This window comes from Cnephaeus nilssonii (genome assembly GCF_951640355.1).
Source record: "Cnephaeus nilssonii genome assembly, chromosome: X".
NCBI lineage: Eukaryota > Metazoa > Chordata > Mammalia > Chiroptera > Vespertilionidae > Cnephaeus > Cnephaeus nilssonii.
The window spans coordinates 108,327,612-108,343,084 of NC_137071.1; the positions used below are offsets into that span (position 1 = coordinate 108,327,612).

The following is a 15,473-nucleotide window of genomic DNA, read 5'->3' on the forward strand; positions in this document are numbered from 1 at the left end:
CCTTATCCGCCCATTACCCCCCATCCCCCCCACTCATTCCCTCACCTCCCTGGTGTCTGTGTCCATTGGTTAGGCTTATATGCATGCATACAAGTCCTTTGGTTGACCTCTCCCGCTTACCCCCACCCTCCCCTACCTTGCCTCTGAGGTTTGATGGTCTGATCTACCTTAAAAGCACCTTTCAGACTGTTCCATCATCTTTCCTGGAACCTGGTATTGCCCCTTTCCTCTTAAAACTCTTGCCCCCCCCATGCCTTCTCTACTCACCCTAGTGAGTCTTACCAGTTTGCAGGGGGAAGGTTTTTTCCTGTCCTTCCCAATGTCAAATTAGCTAATTTGATAAACTCATCTAAGGTTGAGTGCTAATGCAGAAGTCCTTCCTTCCAAGTTAAGTGTGGTTTATAAGAGGGACTTTATGGAGAATGCTGTGCTAGTGAAAAGTTCCAAGTATATTGCTTTTCACTTCATACTCTACAACCTCCTATTCATCCTGTATTTAGAGTTATTCCTATTAATGTGATTTAGCAGAGGTTTGGGCACAGGTTGGTTGTCAGTGTAACAGTTTCATTATTTTTTTAGTCAAAGAAATAACAAGAAAGTAAGAAAGAACACATGCTATCAGTAATACACAGTGAAACACTACAAGTTGCACAGCATGGCACTAACGATTTTATAGTCTCTGTTAGAAATGTACTACATTTAAACATGATTTGTTATTAATTAATTTAAAATGTTTACATTTATTTTTAAACTTTAGCATTGATTATATAAATCAATCAGTCATTCACTAAGTATTGGGTACCACAGGGGAGACAATAGAACTATCAAAGAAATAACCTCATTGAGAAGTAAAGACTTCCACATGTGGAATAAACTGGAAAACAGCACAGTAAAGTGATAAATTCTGTGGTTACCCAAATAAGGCAATATACACTGAGTGGCCAGATTATTATGATCTCTGAACACATAATAATCTGACCACTCAGTGTATATCCTATATAATAAAAGGCTAATATGCAAATTGTCCCCTCGACCAGGAGTTCGACCAGCAGGCAGGCCGGCCAACCGCCCATGTACCCTCCCCCTGGCCAGGCTGGCCAGACCCCACCCATGCATGAATTCATGCACCGGGCCTCTAATATATATACTGAGTGGCCAGATTATTATGCGTTCAGAGATCACAATAATCTGGCCACTCCAGTGTATATATCAAACTCTTGGAGATGAGAACTTTTTAAAAATAAAAAAAATCTGCAAGAATCCTTTGTGTTTGTAAAGATTTTCTTCATAAGCTATACTCTAGTTTATGTACTTTATAATCCTATCTTATTTCTTCCTGCCTAACAGGGATCCTTGTAGTATTTTTAGGGTCTCCTTTTGAACTATAGATATCATCTGGCCCACTAGATAAAGACAAGGCTAGGCAAGTCATATTAGTTTATGAAATAAGACATTGAAATTTTAAAAAATTATCATACCAATCTCATTTTAGGGAAATGGCATGAAATTGTTAGAGCTCCCACATTTTAAACCTACCCCTTTCCTCCTCACTCATTGCTGTCTTCCAAAATTAATAGTGAACCAAGAGAAGCAAGTGTCTGGTGGGGCAGGTGGGAACTGTAGTAAGACAGGCAGCCTTAGAACTAAGCAATACTGATGGGGAAGAGGAAGAAGGAGGGTAGAACAAAGCAAACTTACAGAAGAACCTTAAATCTACCTGCAAAAGTCATGCCTATGAAAGGAGACAGGGTAGATTGTCTGTATATATGATATCATTGGTGGCATGATTTTTAGGGAAAAAGAACAGTGCTAAATAAAACACATTTGGAACAGAATCCATCAATGAGGTAAAATTTGGCTAACTCATGGTTATTAAAATTATGTGACTTGGGGCCCCTAGATCCGGGTGAGGCTGGGTCCCGGGTCCGGGTGAGGCCGTGGGCCCCTGGATCCGGGTGAGGCCATGCGACCCTGGGTCTGGGAGAGGCCACGCACCCCTGGGTCCAGGTGTGGCCACGCACCCCTGGGTCCGGGGGAAGCTAGATCCTGGGTCCGGGCGAGGCCGTGTGCCCCTGGATCCGGGTGAGGCTGGGTCCCGGGCCCGGGTGAGGCCACGTGCCCCTGGGTCCAGGTGAGGCCATGCGACCCTGGGTCCGGGTGAAGCTGGATCCTGGGTCTGGGTGAGGCCGTGGGCGCCTGTATCCGGGTGAGGCTGGGTCCCGGGTCCGGGTGAGGCCGTGTGCCCTTGGATCCGAGTGAAGCCACGAGACCCTGGGTCCGGGAGAAGCTAGATCCCGGGTCCGGGTGAGGCCATGCGCCCTTGGGTCCGGGTGAAGCTGAATCCTGGGTCTGGGCGAGGCCGTGTGCCCCTGGATCTGGGTGAGGCTGGGCCCCGGGTCCGGGTGAGGCCGTGTGCCCCTGGGTCCGGGTGAGGCCATGCGCCCCTGGGTCCAGGTGAAGCTGAATCCTGGGTCTGGGCGAGGCCGTGTGCCCCTGGATCCGGGTGAGGCTGGGTCCCGGGTCCGGGTGAGGCCGTGGGCCCCTGGATCCGGGTGAGGCCACGCGACCCTGGGTCTGGGAGAGGCCACGCGCCCCTGGGTCCGGGTGAGGCCATGCGCCCCTGGGTCCGGGAGAAGCTGGATCCTGGGTCCGGGTGAGGCCGTGTGCCCCTGGATCCGGGTGAGGCTGGGTCCCGGGCCTGGGTGATGCCACGCGCCCCTGGGTCCGGGCAAAGCTGGATCCCGGGTCCGGGTGAGGCCATATGCCCCTGGATCTGGGTGAGGCTGGGTCCCAGGTCCGGGTGAGGCCACGCGCCCCTGGGTCTGGGAGAGGCCACGCGCTCCTGGGTCCAGGTGAGGCCACGCGCCCCTGGGTCCGGGTGAAGCTAGACTCCGGGTCCGGGTGAGGCCATTTGCCCCTGGATCCGGGTGAGGCCATGCGCCCCTGGGTCTGGGAGAGGCCACACGCCCCTGGGTCCGGGTGAGGCCACGCGCCCCTGGGTCCGGGTGAGGCCACGCGCCCGTGGGTCCGGGTGAGGCCATGCGCCCCTGGGTCCGGGTGAAGCTGGATCCCAGGTCCAGGTGAGGCCATGTGGCCCTGGATCCGGGTGAGGCTGGATCCCGGGTCCGGGGGAAGCCGCCCGCACCTGCGTCCAGGTGAGGCCACGCACCCCCTGGGTCCGGGTGAGGCCACGTGCCCCTGGGTCCAGATGAAGCCGTGCCCCTGGGTCCGGCCGAGACCCAACCAGAGGGAATCGAACCTGCATTACCACCATTTGTCCACCATCCAGAGCTGAGGGGTCAGTGCCGACATGTACACATAAGGAACTGGTGGACATTGATATTGGGTCTCAAAAGAACTGTTGGTCCAGAAAGAAACTCACTACAGACTGATTCATTTGCCTGTCAGCATAACTATTATTGCTCATCTCACATTCAGTTCATATAAGTATATTTCTAGTGACACATGATCTCGCTCATCTAGGGGAAATGATGAACAACATAGACTGATGAACAAGAACAGAACCAGAAGCAAGGAGGCATCGATAGGACTATCGGGCCTCAGAGGGAGGATAGGGGAGGGTGGGGGGAGGGGGGAGAGATCAACCAAAGGACTTGTGTGCATGCTTATGAGCCTAACCAATGGTTAAGTTCAACAGGGGGTTGGGGCATCCGTGGAGAGGGCTGTGGGATGGGAATGGGGGGATGAGGACAAATATGTGACACCTTAATCAGTAAAGAAATTTAAAAAAAATAAAAATTAAAAATAAATAAATAAATAAATAAATAAAAATAAAAATAATAAAAAATAAATAAAAATAAAATTATGTGACTTGTTTTATCAATTTACCAATATATTTGATACTCAAAGATGTTTGTTGGTTTAAAGCAACTCCTATATGAAATTAGAATAAGACTCAAAATAAATCTGAGAAACAATGACAAATTTTCATATGCTTAGCCTTTCTAAAAGAATGCCTCCTTGTGTATTAATAGGAATAATCTGTTTAACTCTAACACTTTTTTTTTTCTTTCAAACATACAGACTTCCTTTCCTATGACTCCATCACTTGCAGCTAATCCTACCATGGCTTTCAATCCTTACTTAACTCATCCTGGAATGGGCCTGGTTCCTGCCGAACTTTTACCAAACACACCTCTTCTGTTTTCTGGAAACCCGGCTCTCACATTGCCAGGAGCTGCTGGTCCAAAACCGATGCGTTCAGATAAACTGGAGGTATTTGTGTAGAAATATATAAATACTATATGGTTTATATTAACCTTATGCATGAAACAACAGCCTCAGAGCCTTATGTTTTGAATGCCTTAAATGAGTGCACCTGGGTTTTTAGCTTATAGAGTATAACCTCAGAACAATGTTAAATATTTTACTATTGCAATTATACCCTTTTTTGAAGTGAATTGATTCAGTTGTACAGTAGGTTAAAGCATGTCTTAGTGCACCTGGCCACAAAATACATCTCCTTTGCTATGCACAGGAAGTCTGGTGGGAATGCTGCTTCTACCCAAGCTCCAGCTTCATAGATTGGAATTGCTATGTTTGTTGATGAGTTTCTACTTGCTAGAATAATCAAACTGAAAAAAAAGATAGTCTAGTCTATCTGCTAATGCAGAATGTAAGTGAGTCTCATAGTACCTAAACCTTTTCCCCCATTTTTCAAAGAATGATGTATTAGATATTAAATATCCCTTTATGCTAAGAAAAGAAAATGTAAAAAAATAAGAAACAGCTTTCTAATTTATTGAAGTCCTTAAAACATCTCTTAATTGTCATTCTTCATAAATTGAAATAAACAACTAGTCAATTTCTTACAAAGTCAGCTTCATTGGCAGTTTCTTAAATGCCTGGCAGTGTATTATAATGGAATTTGATTGTACACATAATGTAATTCAATCATGACCCACAAGTCTGCTTCTGGAAAAGCACATTGCTGTGTGATAAAGACTCATTTTGGACCTTAACAAAATAAATCCCTTTTGCATATGTAGCTAATTACACTTTAGGCTGTATTAAATGGAAAATTAAACAATGCTTTTAAGCACTTTTATTTCAACATAAGAAAAACAGACAGCTTTCTTTTGGAGAGAACAGAAATTTTTTCTAAGAATCAAAATGTTGTCTACGTTTACATCTCAGAGTGAACATCCTTTACATGATCCTTCAGCTTTTTAGATTTTTCCTAAATACCATAGATAGCAAAGTACTGTAATGTATACTATTGCTCTTACATTCACTGGAAAAATAAATAAAACCTAATCAACTTCTAAGTCATCAATGTGATATTTTTTTTCTTTAAGGTTTGCCGAGAATTTCAGCGTGGAAATTGTACACGTGGTGAAAATGATTGCCGCTATGCTCATCCTACTGATGTTTCTATGATTGAGTCAAGTGATAATACTGTGACCATCTGCATGGATTACATCAAAGGCCGATGCTCCCGTGAGAAATGCAAGTACTTTCATCCTCCCGCACACTTGCAAGCCAAACTCAAGGCAGCTCATCACCAGATGAACCACTCAGCTGCCACTGGGACGGTAAGAGCAGGCCAGGACTTATGGACTATATTTTTTTTTGGGGGGAGAATGATTAATATATACCTCAGTGTGTCTATTGTCTTGTAACCATAACCTTGGATAGTCATGAGTGGACCCTAATATGAATAGCCAAGGTTATAAGCTGGAAAAGAGAGAACCTATTTGTTCTACTTCATTTACTAAAATTTTCTAAAGGTAACTATTTAAAAAGATTTACTGATTATTATAATCTACTGTGCTTTTTCTCCCATTTTTTAGGGAAAGGGAAAATTGTATAATTTAAATAGTAAATTAGTTTTGAATGATTTTTCAATAGCATGACTAACCTTAGCATATGAAAAAAGACAGCAAGTTGCTCCTCTGCCTATGAGCCACCTACATGGGCACTTTGTTAGTAATATCCTTAATGCCTTTCAAAAACAGAAGACTTGAAAGATGGGATAATAAGTAAGCTTTTGTTTCCCAAAAGTTAAGGTTCTCTTTCCTTTTTGGAGGAATGGTTTTAAGGAAGCAGCCAGCAGAGGCTGGGAGGGGCATTTCTACATGGTTGGGAGAAGAGGCAACAAAAGTTGTCCTAGCAAGTCAGTTTTGGGGAAAAGTTGATTTTAGGAGCTAGGGAAAATATTTGCATACCATACTACAGTGTGATAGGTTGCAAAATAGGAATTATGATTACTTCTTTGTCACAGCTCTCAATTATTTTTATAAGCTCCTTGTTATTTCTTTTTTGGCTTGGGCCTTTCCTCCTGTAACAGGATGTAATCCTATATAATAAAAGAGTAATATGCAAATTAACCATCACTCTGCTACACCCACAAACCATGCCCATAAGCCACGCCCACCATCCAATCAGGAGCAATTAAGCAAATTAACACAGACAAGATGGCTGCGGCCATGGAGAGAGCAGGAGGGAGGCTTGGGTTTCCCCGGCGACAGAGGAAGCCAAGCTTTCCGCACACCCTGGCCAGCCCAGGCCTCTGCTTAAGGCTACAAAGTTTCAATTATAAAAGATAAATCCTAACAAAAATGGCGGCAGCCAAGGAGCTGGAGAGAGCAGGCTAGGGTTGCCCCCGGCGACGGAGGAAGCCAAGCTTTACACCTGCCCTGGCCAGACTACGCCTCCACTCCAGGCTACAAAGTTTCAATTATAGAAGGTGAATGAACCCCAACAGAAATGAACAGAAGACTTGGCTCCGCTCCAGGCTACAAAGTTTCAATTGTAGAAGATAAATAGATCCCAGATACCAGGGCCTCCACTTGGTTCGCCGCGGGGGGAGGGGGGGCATGGCCAGCCTGCAAACCACCACAGGCCCCTCGCCCAGGCCGCCCCATGCCCTAAGGAAACTCCCACCCTGATCCGGGACACCCTTCAGGGCAAACCAGCTGGCCCCCACCCATGCACCAGGCCTTTATCCTATCTAATAAAAGAGTAATATGCAGACTGACCATCACTCCAACACACAAGATCAAGATAGCTGCCCCCATGTGGTCAAAGATCCTGCCCCTATGTGGACACAGGATGGCCACCACAAGATGGCCAGCAGGGGAGGGCAGTTGGGAGGGACCAGGCCTGCAAGTGTGGGCAGTTGGGGGTGGTCAAGCCTGCAGGGGAGGGCAGTTAGGGGTGACCAGGCTGGCAGAGGAGGGAAGTTGGGGGCAAACAGGCTGGCAGGGGAGCAGTTAGACATCAATCAGGCTGGCAGGGGAGTGGTTAGGGGGTGATCAGGCTGTCAGGCAGAAGCAGTTAGGGGCAATAAGGAAGGCAGGCAGGTGAGCAGTTGGGATCCAGCAGTCCTGGATTGTGAGAGGGATCCCAGATTGGAGAGGGTGCAGGCTGGACTGAGGGACAACCCTCCCCCTGTGCACGAATTTCGTGCACCGGGCCTCTAGTAATCCAATAAGAGACAAAACCTTGAGGAACCTCATATTTTCTGGCTGTTAAAAAAAATCATCTACAGGAACCTGAACCCCCTGACAGAGACCTTACCGTTAATAAGAGAAATATATTTATTTTCAAACCCCATATTTGTTAACAATGTTTTTTCTCATAATGAGTTGAAATCTATCTTGTTATAACAGGAACTCATACTTTTTTATTACACAAAATATGTCAATCCCTATTCCTTGAGTGGTGACTCTGATGTCTTTTTCTCTAAACCAGATACCCCAAATTTCTCCCAACTTTTCTTGGTAGATTATGGCTTTAAGGACACAGTACCAATTTTGTACTTGCTCTGCTTTCTCATTATCCCTGTTCTCTCAGAACTGAACCCATTACTTCATGAAAGATTGATCTGGACAACATAATCTGTTAAGGAATGTTAAAAAAACAAAAGACCTCATCACATGTTGTTTATCTTAAATTCTTTTGAATGAGGGAATTTTAAGCTATGAAAATAGAAGGCATCCAGAATGTTCAATGCAAAATTAAGCCTTCAATTTTTGGATTATTTCTGTTGATGGCGTAGAGTTCAGAAACAGCATGGACCTATTATAAAAGAGAAGAATACAGCTGGCTCCATAAAAGTAAATGTTCTCATATGTGTGGGGTGTATAAACAATGGCTTGCTTGTGCCTTTATGTACTTGTTCCACATTCAGGCATGGGGCCTTCGTATGTATGTGCTCATTCCTGATAATTTGGGCATATTTGGTAAAATGCACATAAGTCAGACCCAAATTTCCATGTTGAAATTTAAATATTATATAGTTGGCCTTCAGTTGACTGGTACTTGTGAATTTAATATAATATTCCTTTCTGAGTAACTGGGCAGAGCAGAGTGTTAGTGGTAAAGTCAAATTGGCCCATACGAATTTGTCTGAAATAAGATTAAACAAAGGAGGCTTTCCATGAAGAAGTTTAAGCTTTCTATATGTTTAAGGATTCAGAGTAGAAATGCTTAGTGAAAAGAGATATTTTTACACTGTTCATGTGCCTAGCTCAGGTTGACTTCATTGAAAGAAGTTTGTATGAATTTAAAAGAAAAAGACTTGAAGGGTTGATGTTTAGTTTTTCCCAAAGAAAATACTGATTCCTTTAAGCCAGAGGAGGGAACCTTTTTTCTGCCAAGGGCCATTTGGATATTTATAACATCATTCATGGGTCATACAAAGTTATCGACTTAAAAAATTAGCCTGCTTTATTTCGTCAAACATTTAATTAACTCATCCCTAATGCCATGGCAGGGCCAGACTAAATGATTTTATGCGATTTTTATGGTCCTTAGGCTGGATGTTCCCCACCCCTGCTTTAGGCTTTCTTTATTCACAGGAGTAAGGAGGTCATGGCATAACCGTTTTAGTGTGTGGAAGGTTTGTTACTCTGCACAAGTGTCCTTGTCTACTTGAGAATTTGAAGCACACCTAATTGTTGTTTCTGGGGCATGTTTTTTAAGTAATTTACAATTTGCTAAGAAAAAAATGTAGTGGCAAATTTCTCCAATGAATCTGATCCAGCAACAAGTTTGACTGAGTATTATAAGCATTTTGAAAGAATTGTAGACACGAAAGGAGTATTTTAAAATGCTAATACGTTTAGAATTAAACTTTACAAGGACTGTACAAAGCAAATGGCACATACTGAAATGTAAGGCAAGCCTCTACAAATGATAATTGATTTTGCTAACTATGGTACCTGGGTGAGGTGGGTGATGGGGAAGTAATAATTTGCCTTTTTTTCTTACATTTTAATTGGGAGATTTACAGTTATAGAATTTGGATCTGAAGACCTGGTATAAATTGGACTTGTTTTATTGGGCTACAGTAGCAGACTCCAACTACTGATAATGTTTTATTACCTATATACCATTTATCTCCTAAATCCTTATCAGAATTTTAACTGGAAAAAAATGTCTTTCCTGCTATACCCATTGCCTCTGCTAATCTCCTTTTAATAGATTAGTAGATGAGCATGTTCATTTTAAATGCTTATTTGCTGTTAACAGCTTCCTGTCACATCCTGTCCAAATGATAAGGCCCTTTTTTATTTGCCAAAATTAGTGAAGTTGAAAAGCTTTTTTTTCCCCTTGTATGTATTTTTCTGTTTTGAACTAAATTGTCATTTAGTGAACTGCTTCACCTCTGCAGCTGCTTACCTTGCTCGATGGATATCCTTGCAGAGGGTTCCCAGATCATACCTTATCTAACTGCTGCTTGCTTGGTTTGAGTACATTCTTTACTTTCTTTGGTACTATTTATTAATCTATCCCTCCCTCACAGGCCCTACAGCCTGGTGCATTTCAACTGATACCAAAGAGATCGGCACTTGAAAAGACTAATGGTGCCGTCCCGCTCTTTAATCCCAGTGTTTTCCACTGCCAACAGGCTCTGACTAACCTGCAGCTCCCACAGCCAGCCTTTATCCCTGCAGGTGAGAACTGGGCTGTGAACACTGTGAGTGTAATGATGTTGTGAGTGTATACAATGCACACCAGCTACCAAATGACTTTTATGCCAGGACTATCAACAGGTGTTTTGACTGGAAACAAAACAGGGCAGTTATGTTTGATCTGCTAGTATATATTAAAAATTTGTTTCTGTGATTTCTGAAAATTAATGATTTGAAATCAGTCTAGGAAACATTGTCCATATTTTTCTTTTTAACATTTCTTAATTTTTGCTTCTTATCATTGATTCACTTGGTTCAGTCTCAAACTAATTTTTTGACTCTTAGGTATAACATTCAAAGACATTGGTCTGCCCTCAAAAAAAATCTTTCCCATTTTCAGCATTGCAAAAATATGAAGTCCATATAGCTTTGATATACTGAAGATACTTATAATAAAACTACCTTTAAATTTATAGCATAGTATAATATACAGATAATATACAGTATAATATAACAGATAGTTCTAGCCTCTAATTCTTTCTTTATATTCTTTTTTATTGTTTAAAGTATTACAAATAGTAGTACATATGTCTTTTCCCCCCCAATTGACCTTCCCCCAGCCTCTCCTACCCCCCCATTTCATGCCTCTAATTCTTAAACCAGTTAATATTTAAAAATATAGCAGTTTTCCTGACATATTATCTTTTACATTCAACTACATTTAATAGCTTAACAATTTTGTATCAAATTGAATAAAATTTTTAAGCCAGAATTTTGTCCAAATATATATATGAGGGAAAATACTCTTCTTCTAGTGGTTCAGTACTTTAAGAATTACCATAAAGTCTCTTAGGAATAAATTGAAAATATGAATTACCCAGAGTATAGTAGATTTTCTTGCCAGAATTATAAATTCCCACTTTGAAAATTATTATTAAATGAAAATGACATGATTTAAAAATTAATTTATAAAGCCTTGTTAATTGTATAAACATACTAAATGCATAGAATTATATACCTGGACTTGAAAAAAAACACCTCTTTCTTAATCGATAAATTAATCAGTAATACATTTTGGAAGAATCTATTAAGTTTTGTCTAGTAACTAACAATAATTTTCATGGTATCATTTAAAAAACACACAATTTTTCGACTTTTTGCTGGATTTGGATTATTTAAAATCTAGCTTTATAAGCCAAAATATCTGAAGAACACTGTCCCCCTTAAGTAATAACAAATTAAAAACCTTTCAGGCTGAGCCTCCTTTTGGTAAAAAGCCTATTTTCCATATGTTCATAGTCAAGTCCTCAGTTACAAGGTGGAGTAGGTAGTGATAATAGATAAATACTCTAGAACTATTGGCACTAGGTACCAGATCTTGGTGCATATTTTGAAAACAATTTATGTAATAAATAAAATTCTCCCTTTCATGATTAAAGTCACTTAGGATCTATTTGTCCAAAATAAATACAGGATGTAATTTAAGTGAGATAATCCTCTTAAAGAAAATTTAATATTCAAGTTTATACCTAAGCATCCAAGAATTACTTTGATTACCTGGGTTTGTGATTTTAAAACTAAGCTGTAATTATAAGCATAAGAGATTACTTGGATTTGCATGTGCTAATAAATTAATATTGCAAAGATTATCTTTTTAGTTAAAATTATTTCTATCAGTAAAGCTTAAATAATGAAATATCTCTTTTCTTTACTTTTCACGCTTTTTCTGCATGGTGTACAGGGCAAATACTGTGCATGGCACCTGCTTCAAGTATTGGTAGGTTTTGTACAAAAATTCTCAATTATTCTAATCTGAAAAAAAGTAACTTTCTGTTGTGACTATGAAAGAGCATATGACTGAATGATATGGTTGGACATTATCTGAGTATTTAAGGTTTAATATAGTGCTATTTCACATCTTTGTGGAATCACATTAGTCCTACACTCCCAAGTCCTAGTTTGTTGGCCAGATACTGACCCTGCCATTGCTCTATTTTCACCCTAAAAAGTATAACTGAACTATTTTGAAACATTTCCTTATTTAGCCAGAATGGGCAGTTTTGTTCTAAGCTTTATATCTGTTACTAGGACACTATAAAATATTTAAAATGTACAATTTCTAAAGTACAAAATTTTCCTCCAAATGAGTTATCCATAAGATCTAAATTATTCAATACTCAGATGTTTAGAGAGGATGAGTTTAGCAAAGCTAGAACATTTCTTAATGTCCTGTGTCAGAAAATATTTGACAAAATATTGTCTTCATGGCAAATGTTACAGCTACATGGCTAGCAGCTAAAACGTCTCTTTCAGGGTGTTTTTTCTTTACCTTTTCTAGTTTCTACCTCATTTAAAAAGCTTTTTGGGTGCTTTTCTCATTTCTAGCTCATTTTGGAAAGCAAACCAAGAAATTAAAGGGTGAATGGCAAGCATTCATATGTAATAATTTACATCTACATTGATTGAATTCAGATTGTCTGAAAATTTACAGAGAAAATGAATGGCCTGGAGAGAGGAAAATCAACATATCTATTGTCATAGAAACCATAGTTGTACCCCAAATGGTGATTAACAGAAACTGTAGTTTTTCCTTATTCCTACCTCTAGTTATCCATTACTTAGAGACATTCCTTAATGTACAACATGTCAATTCTAAAAACACTCCTCCCCCCTTGGAAACACAGCAACTCTACAGGAAGCAGCTCTATTGACGCATGCAGTTTGCATTCCTACACCGTTCTTAGGTGAAAGGACAGGGAAGCAGAGTCACAAAATGTGAAGACACATTTCACAAACTTGCAGAATTCAGATCGTCTAGTCATATGCATATAGGTCTCCTGTTATTATCAATGGAAATATTTTTTATGTTTACAGAGGACAGCCAATCCCTCAATAACAGAGGCCGCACTTCCGTAGCCAGTGAATTTTATTGTACTACTATGTGGTTGCTGTTTTGACTTTTCCTTTTATCTCAATAAGCCCCTTAGTTCTTTTTGGGCTTTGCATCTACTCTGTTTGACCAATGAGCTAGAAATGAGAAAAGCACCCAAAAAGCTTTTTAAATGAGGTAGAAACTAGAAAAGGCAAGGAGAAAAGAGATGGTATAGTTGTTAGCCATGTAGCTATAACATTTTCCATGAAGACAACATTTTGTCAGATATTTTCTTTAAAGTATCCCATGTGTTTGATAAATAGCCTAAGTTTCAAGAGGTTTGCCAGAGGTGTATTTAAAAACCTGAATGTGTAGGCCATTGTATTATTCATCTCTGCTCCCCTACCATATACCCACCAACTGAACTACCATATTTTTGCATGTAGATCAGGTAAGTATACATATAACTGTCCCTTTGAACCTGCAAATCTAGTGACAGCACTCATATCTATAAATTAATGAACCCAGGCACCAACTCACAGTTCCCTACTCCCATTTTGAATGTGCAACCCAGTCACTTGTCTACTTAACTAGCTATTAATACAGATAGTCTTAGTAAAATAAGATTTTATTTTATGCAGCCAATTTAACCCTCTGGAAATATGGCCTTTTAATTCAAATAAAATGTGATTCTACTAAAACACTAACTAAATGTTGAAAAATTTTGTTTTTCTCAATGTAAACTATAATTGGTTATCCCTTTTCTCTTTTTAAATGTTTCCCCATTCTGTGCTGTGCTGCTTTGCACTGTCTGTGATTGCATGTTGCACCCTGGTGTATCCATGATGATGATGTCACATGGCTTGTTGCTGTGATACCTACCATGCTCCATTTCATCGTTTATGTCATGGTTGCATAAATGGTTCACCCTCCCGTGTGTTGCTTCCATGGTTTCCTACGGAAAGTGCCCATGATGCACGGTGCTACACCTACCACTGTGTCTACAGCAACAACACCTGCCACCAGTGTTCCCTTCGCTGCAACAGCTACAGGCAATCAGGTTTGGCAATTTACTTCACCTAGATATCTACGGTGTATTGGTAAGACACGGTATATGCTTTTTGAATTGGTGAGAGACATTGTTCCATATTCTTGTGTTTCCCAAGTAGTCGTTACATTTACAGTTTTTATTTTTGTGGTTCTTATAGAGCAGTGATTTTCATTCTGTGTGCTACAGCACAGTGGTGTGCTGTAAGAATTTTTAAAACATGCAATACCTATTTAGTTAGGGGCACTGACCTCTTTTTCCCTCAGATGATCAAATAAAAAAATGACAAAAGCCAACACAACAATGTGTGAATGAGTTAAAATTATATATATTTTTGTCAGATTAGCAGAAAATATATTTTCGTTATGCCACAGAATTTTCAGTTAGTTTATGTGTGCCACGAGATGAATAAGGTTGAAAATCTCTGTCCTAGAGGTATCTGCTTTGCTACTGATCCTGAGATGAATCAGCAGAGTTATCTCATTTTCAATAAGTTACAAGATGTCTTTCTTGATATGTTATATAGTATATATACAATTGTTGCTACTACACCAATCAAATGTATATACTAAATATTTCCTAAACACTTTTTCATTGTTCAAGAGGTGATTTTGTTTTATTTTACTACCATTTTTGGTTATTGTGTTTAAATGTTCACTAAGTACAATCATCACCTTGACCTTCTTATCTGCTGGAAAGAAAGCAAGTTAATACATTTATTTCTAAGGCACAGATATCCCTATACTTATCTAATAATTATGTCAGAAATTTCTTCTCATACTGACATTAAATGTGCTTGTGTTGTTTTGATTTTCATTTGCTTTAGGTATTTACAAGCCGAGTCACAAGGAAAATTATAAATTTGGGGGGAGTCTTGAAACTGTAAGGAGATACAAACAATAGTTATTGTGCAATGTTATGGATGTTTTGCCTTGTTAAAGTGGTAATCATGCTTCATGACTGCAAGTTCCCCTGCTGTTTCAATTATAAGTATGATAACCAGATAGCACAAAAAGCATTAATTAATGGGGAAATAAATCACATTCTAATCTGTGCTTTGCAAAATTAATTATTAGTAGATATCATTAATATTGTTTAAATTTTTCTGTGAAATGATTATGGTATTGATTACCATGTCCAAGCAGTGAACAAAGTAAGTGGAATCCTCTCAAGAAACTATTTTAATCTAAAATCTCTTTTACTATAGATACCAGCATTATCAATAGATGAACTGAACAGTAGCATGTTTGTTTCACAGATGTAGAAGTTACCAATAGAACAGTAAGTTTCTTTGAGTATTAATAAAAATATGTTATATTTTTATTTACACATTGCATTTGCTAAAGTTCTGGTATATACTTTCACTAATAGACATTGCTTATAACTTATAGTTTGATTTAAAGCATTCAAAATTTTCAAAATTGAAATGTAGATAGCAAATGTGCAATTTTTATATTAAAATGACAGCTGGTATTGTATTCTCCCAAATGAGCTTACAAATTCTGAAATATTTTTCTACTATTTTTTTGTATAATTTGTTAGCCAAAGACAGAGCTCACCTTTCAATTTTAATTCTTTTCCATTTTTCTAGCTTTTTTAAAAATTAAATTTAAGCAAAATAATTTTGTCACAAATTGACTGAGATAATTATCTTAAAGACAGTAAGTAAGAG

At 39.7% G+C, this 15,473-nt stretch overlaps 1 protein-coding gene across 12 annotated transcripts in view; it reads left to right on the plus strand.

Moving 5' to 3' along the window:
* Positions 1 to 15,473, plus strand: part of MBNL3 (muscleblind like splicing regulator 3) — a 148,245-nt gene that overhangs the window by 121,582 nt on the left and 11,190 nt on the right. For 6 of the 12 annotated variants that reach the window (XR_013813189.1, XR_013813191.1, XR_013813192.1 and 3 more), the window contains 5 exons: positions 4,045 to 4,236; positions 5,319 to 5,555; positions 9,773 to 9,923; positions 11,623 to 11,658; positions 13,719 to 15,082. Coding sequence is in view for 3 of the 12 variants with exons in the window: in XM_079764693.1 (XP_079620819.1) it covers positions 4,045 to 4,236; positions 5,319 to 5,555; positions 9,773 to 9,923; positions 11,623 to 11,658; positions 13,719 to 13,813; positions 15,009 to 15,065 (768 nt within the window). In the remaining 9 variants the exon portion in view is untranslated. The remainder of the gene's footprint in view (positions 1 to 4,044; positions 4,237 to 5,318; positions 5,556 to 9,772; positions 9,924 to 11,622; positions 11,659 to 13,718; positions 15,083 to 15,473) is intronic. The other 6 variants (XM_079764692.1, XM_079764693.1, XR_013813187.1 and 3 more) reach the window with 6 other exon arrangements.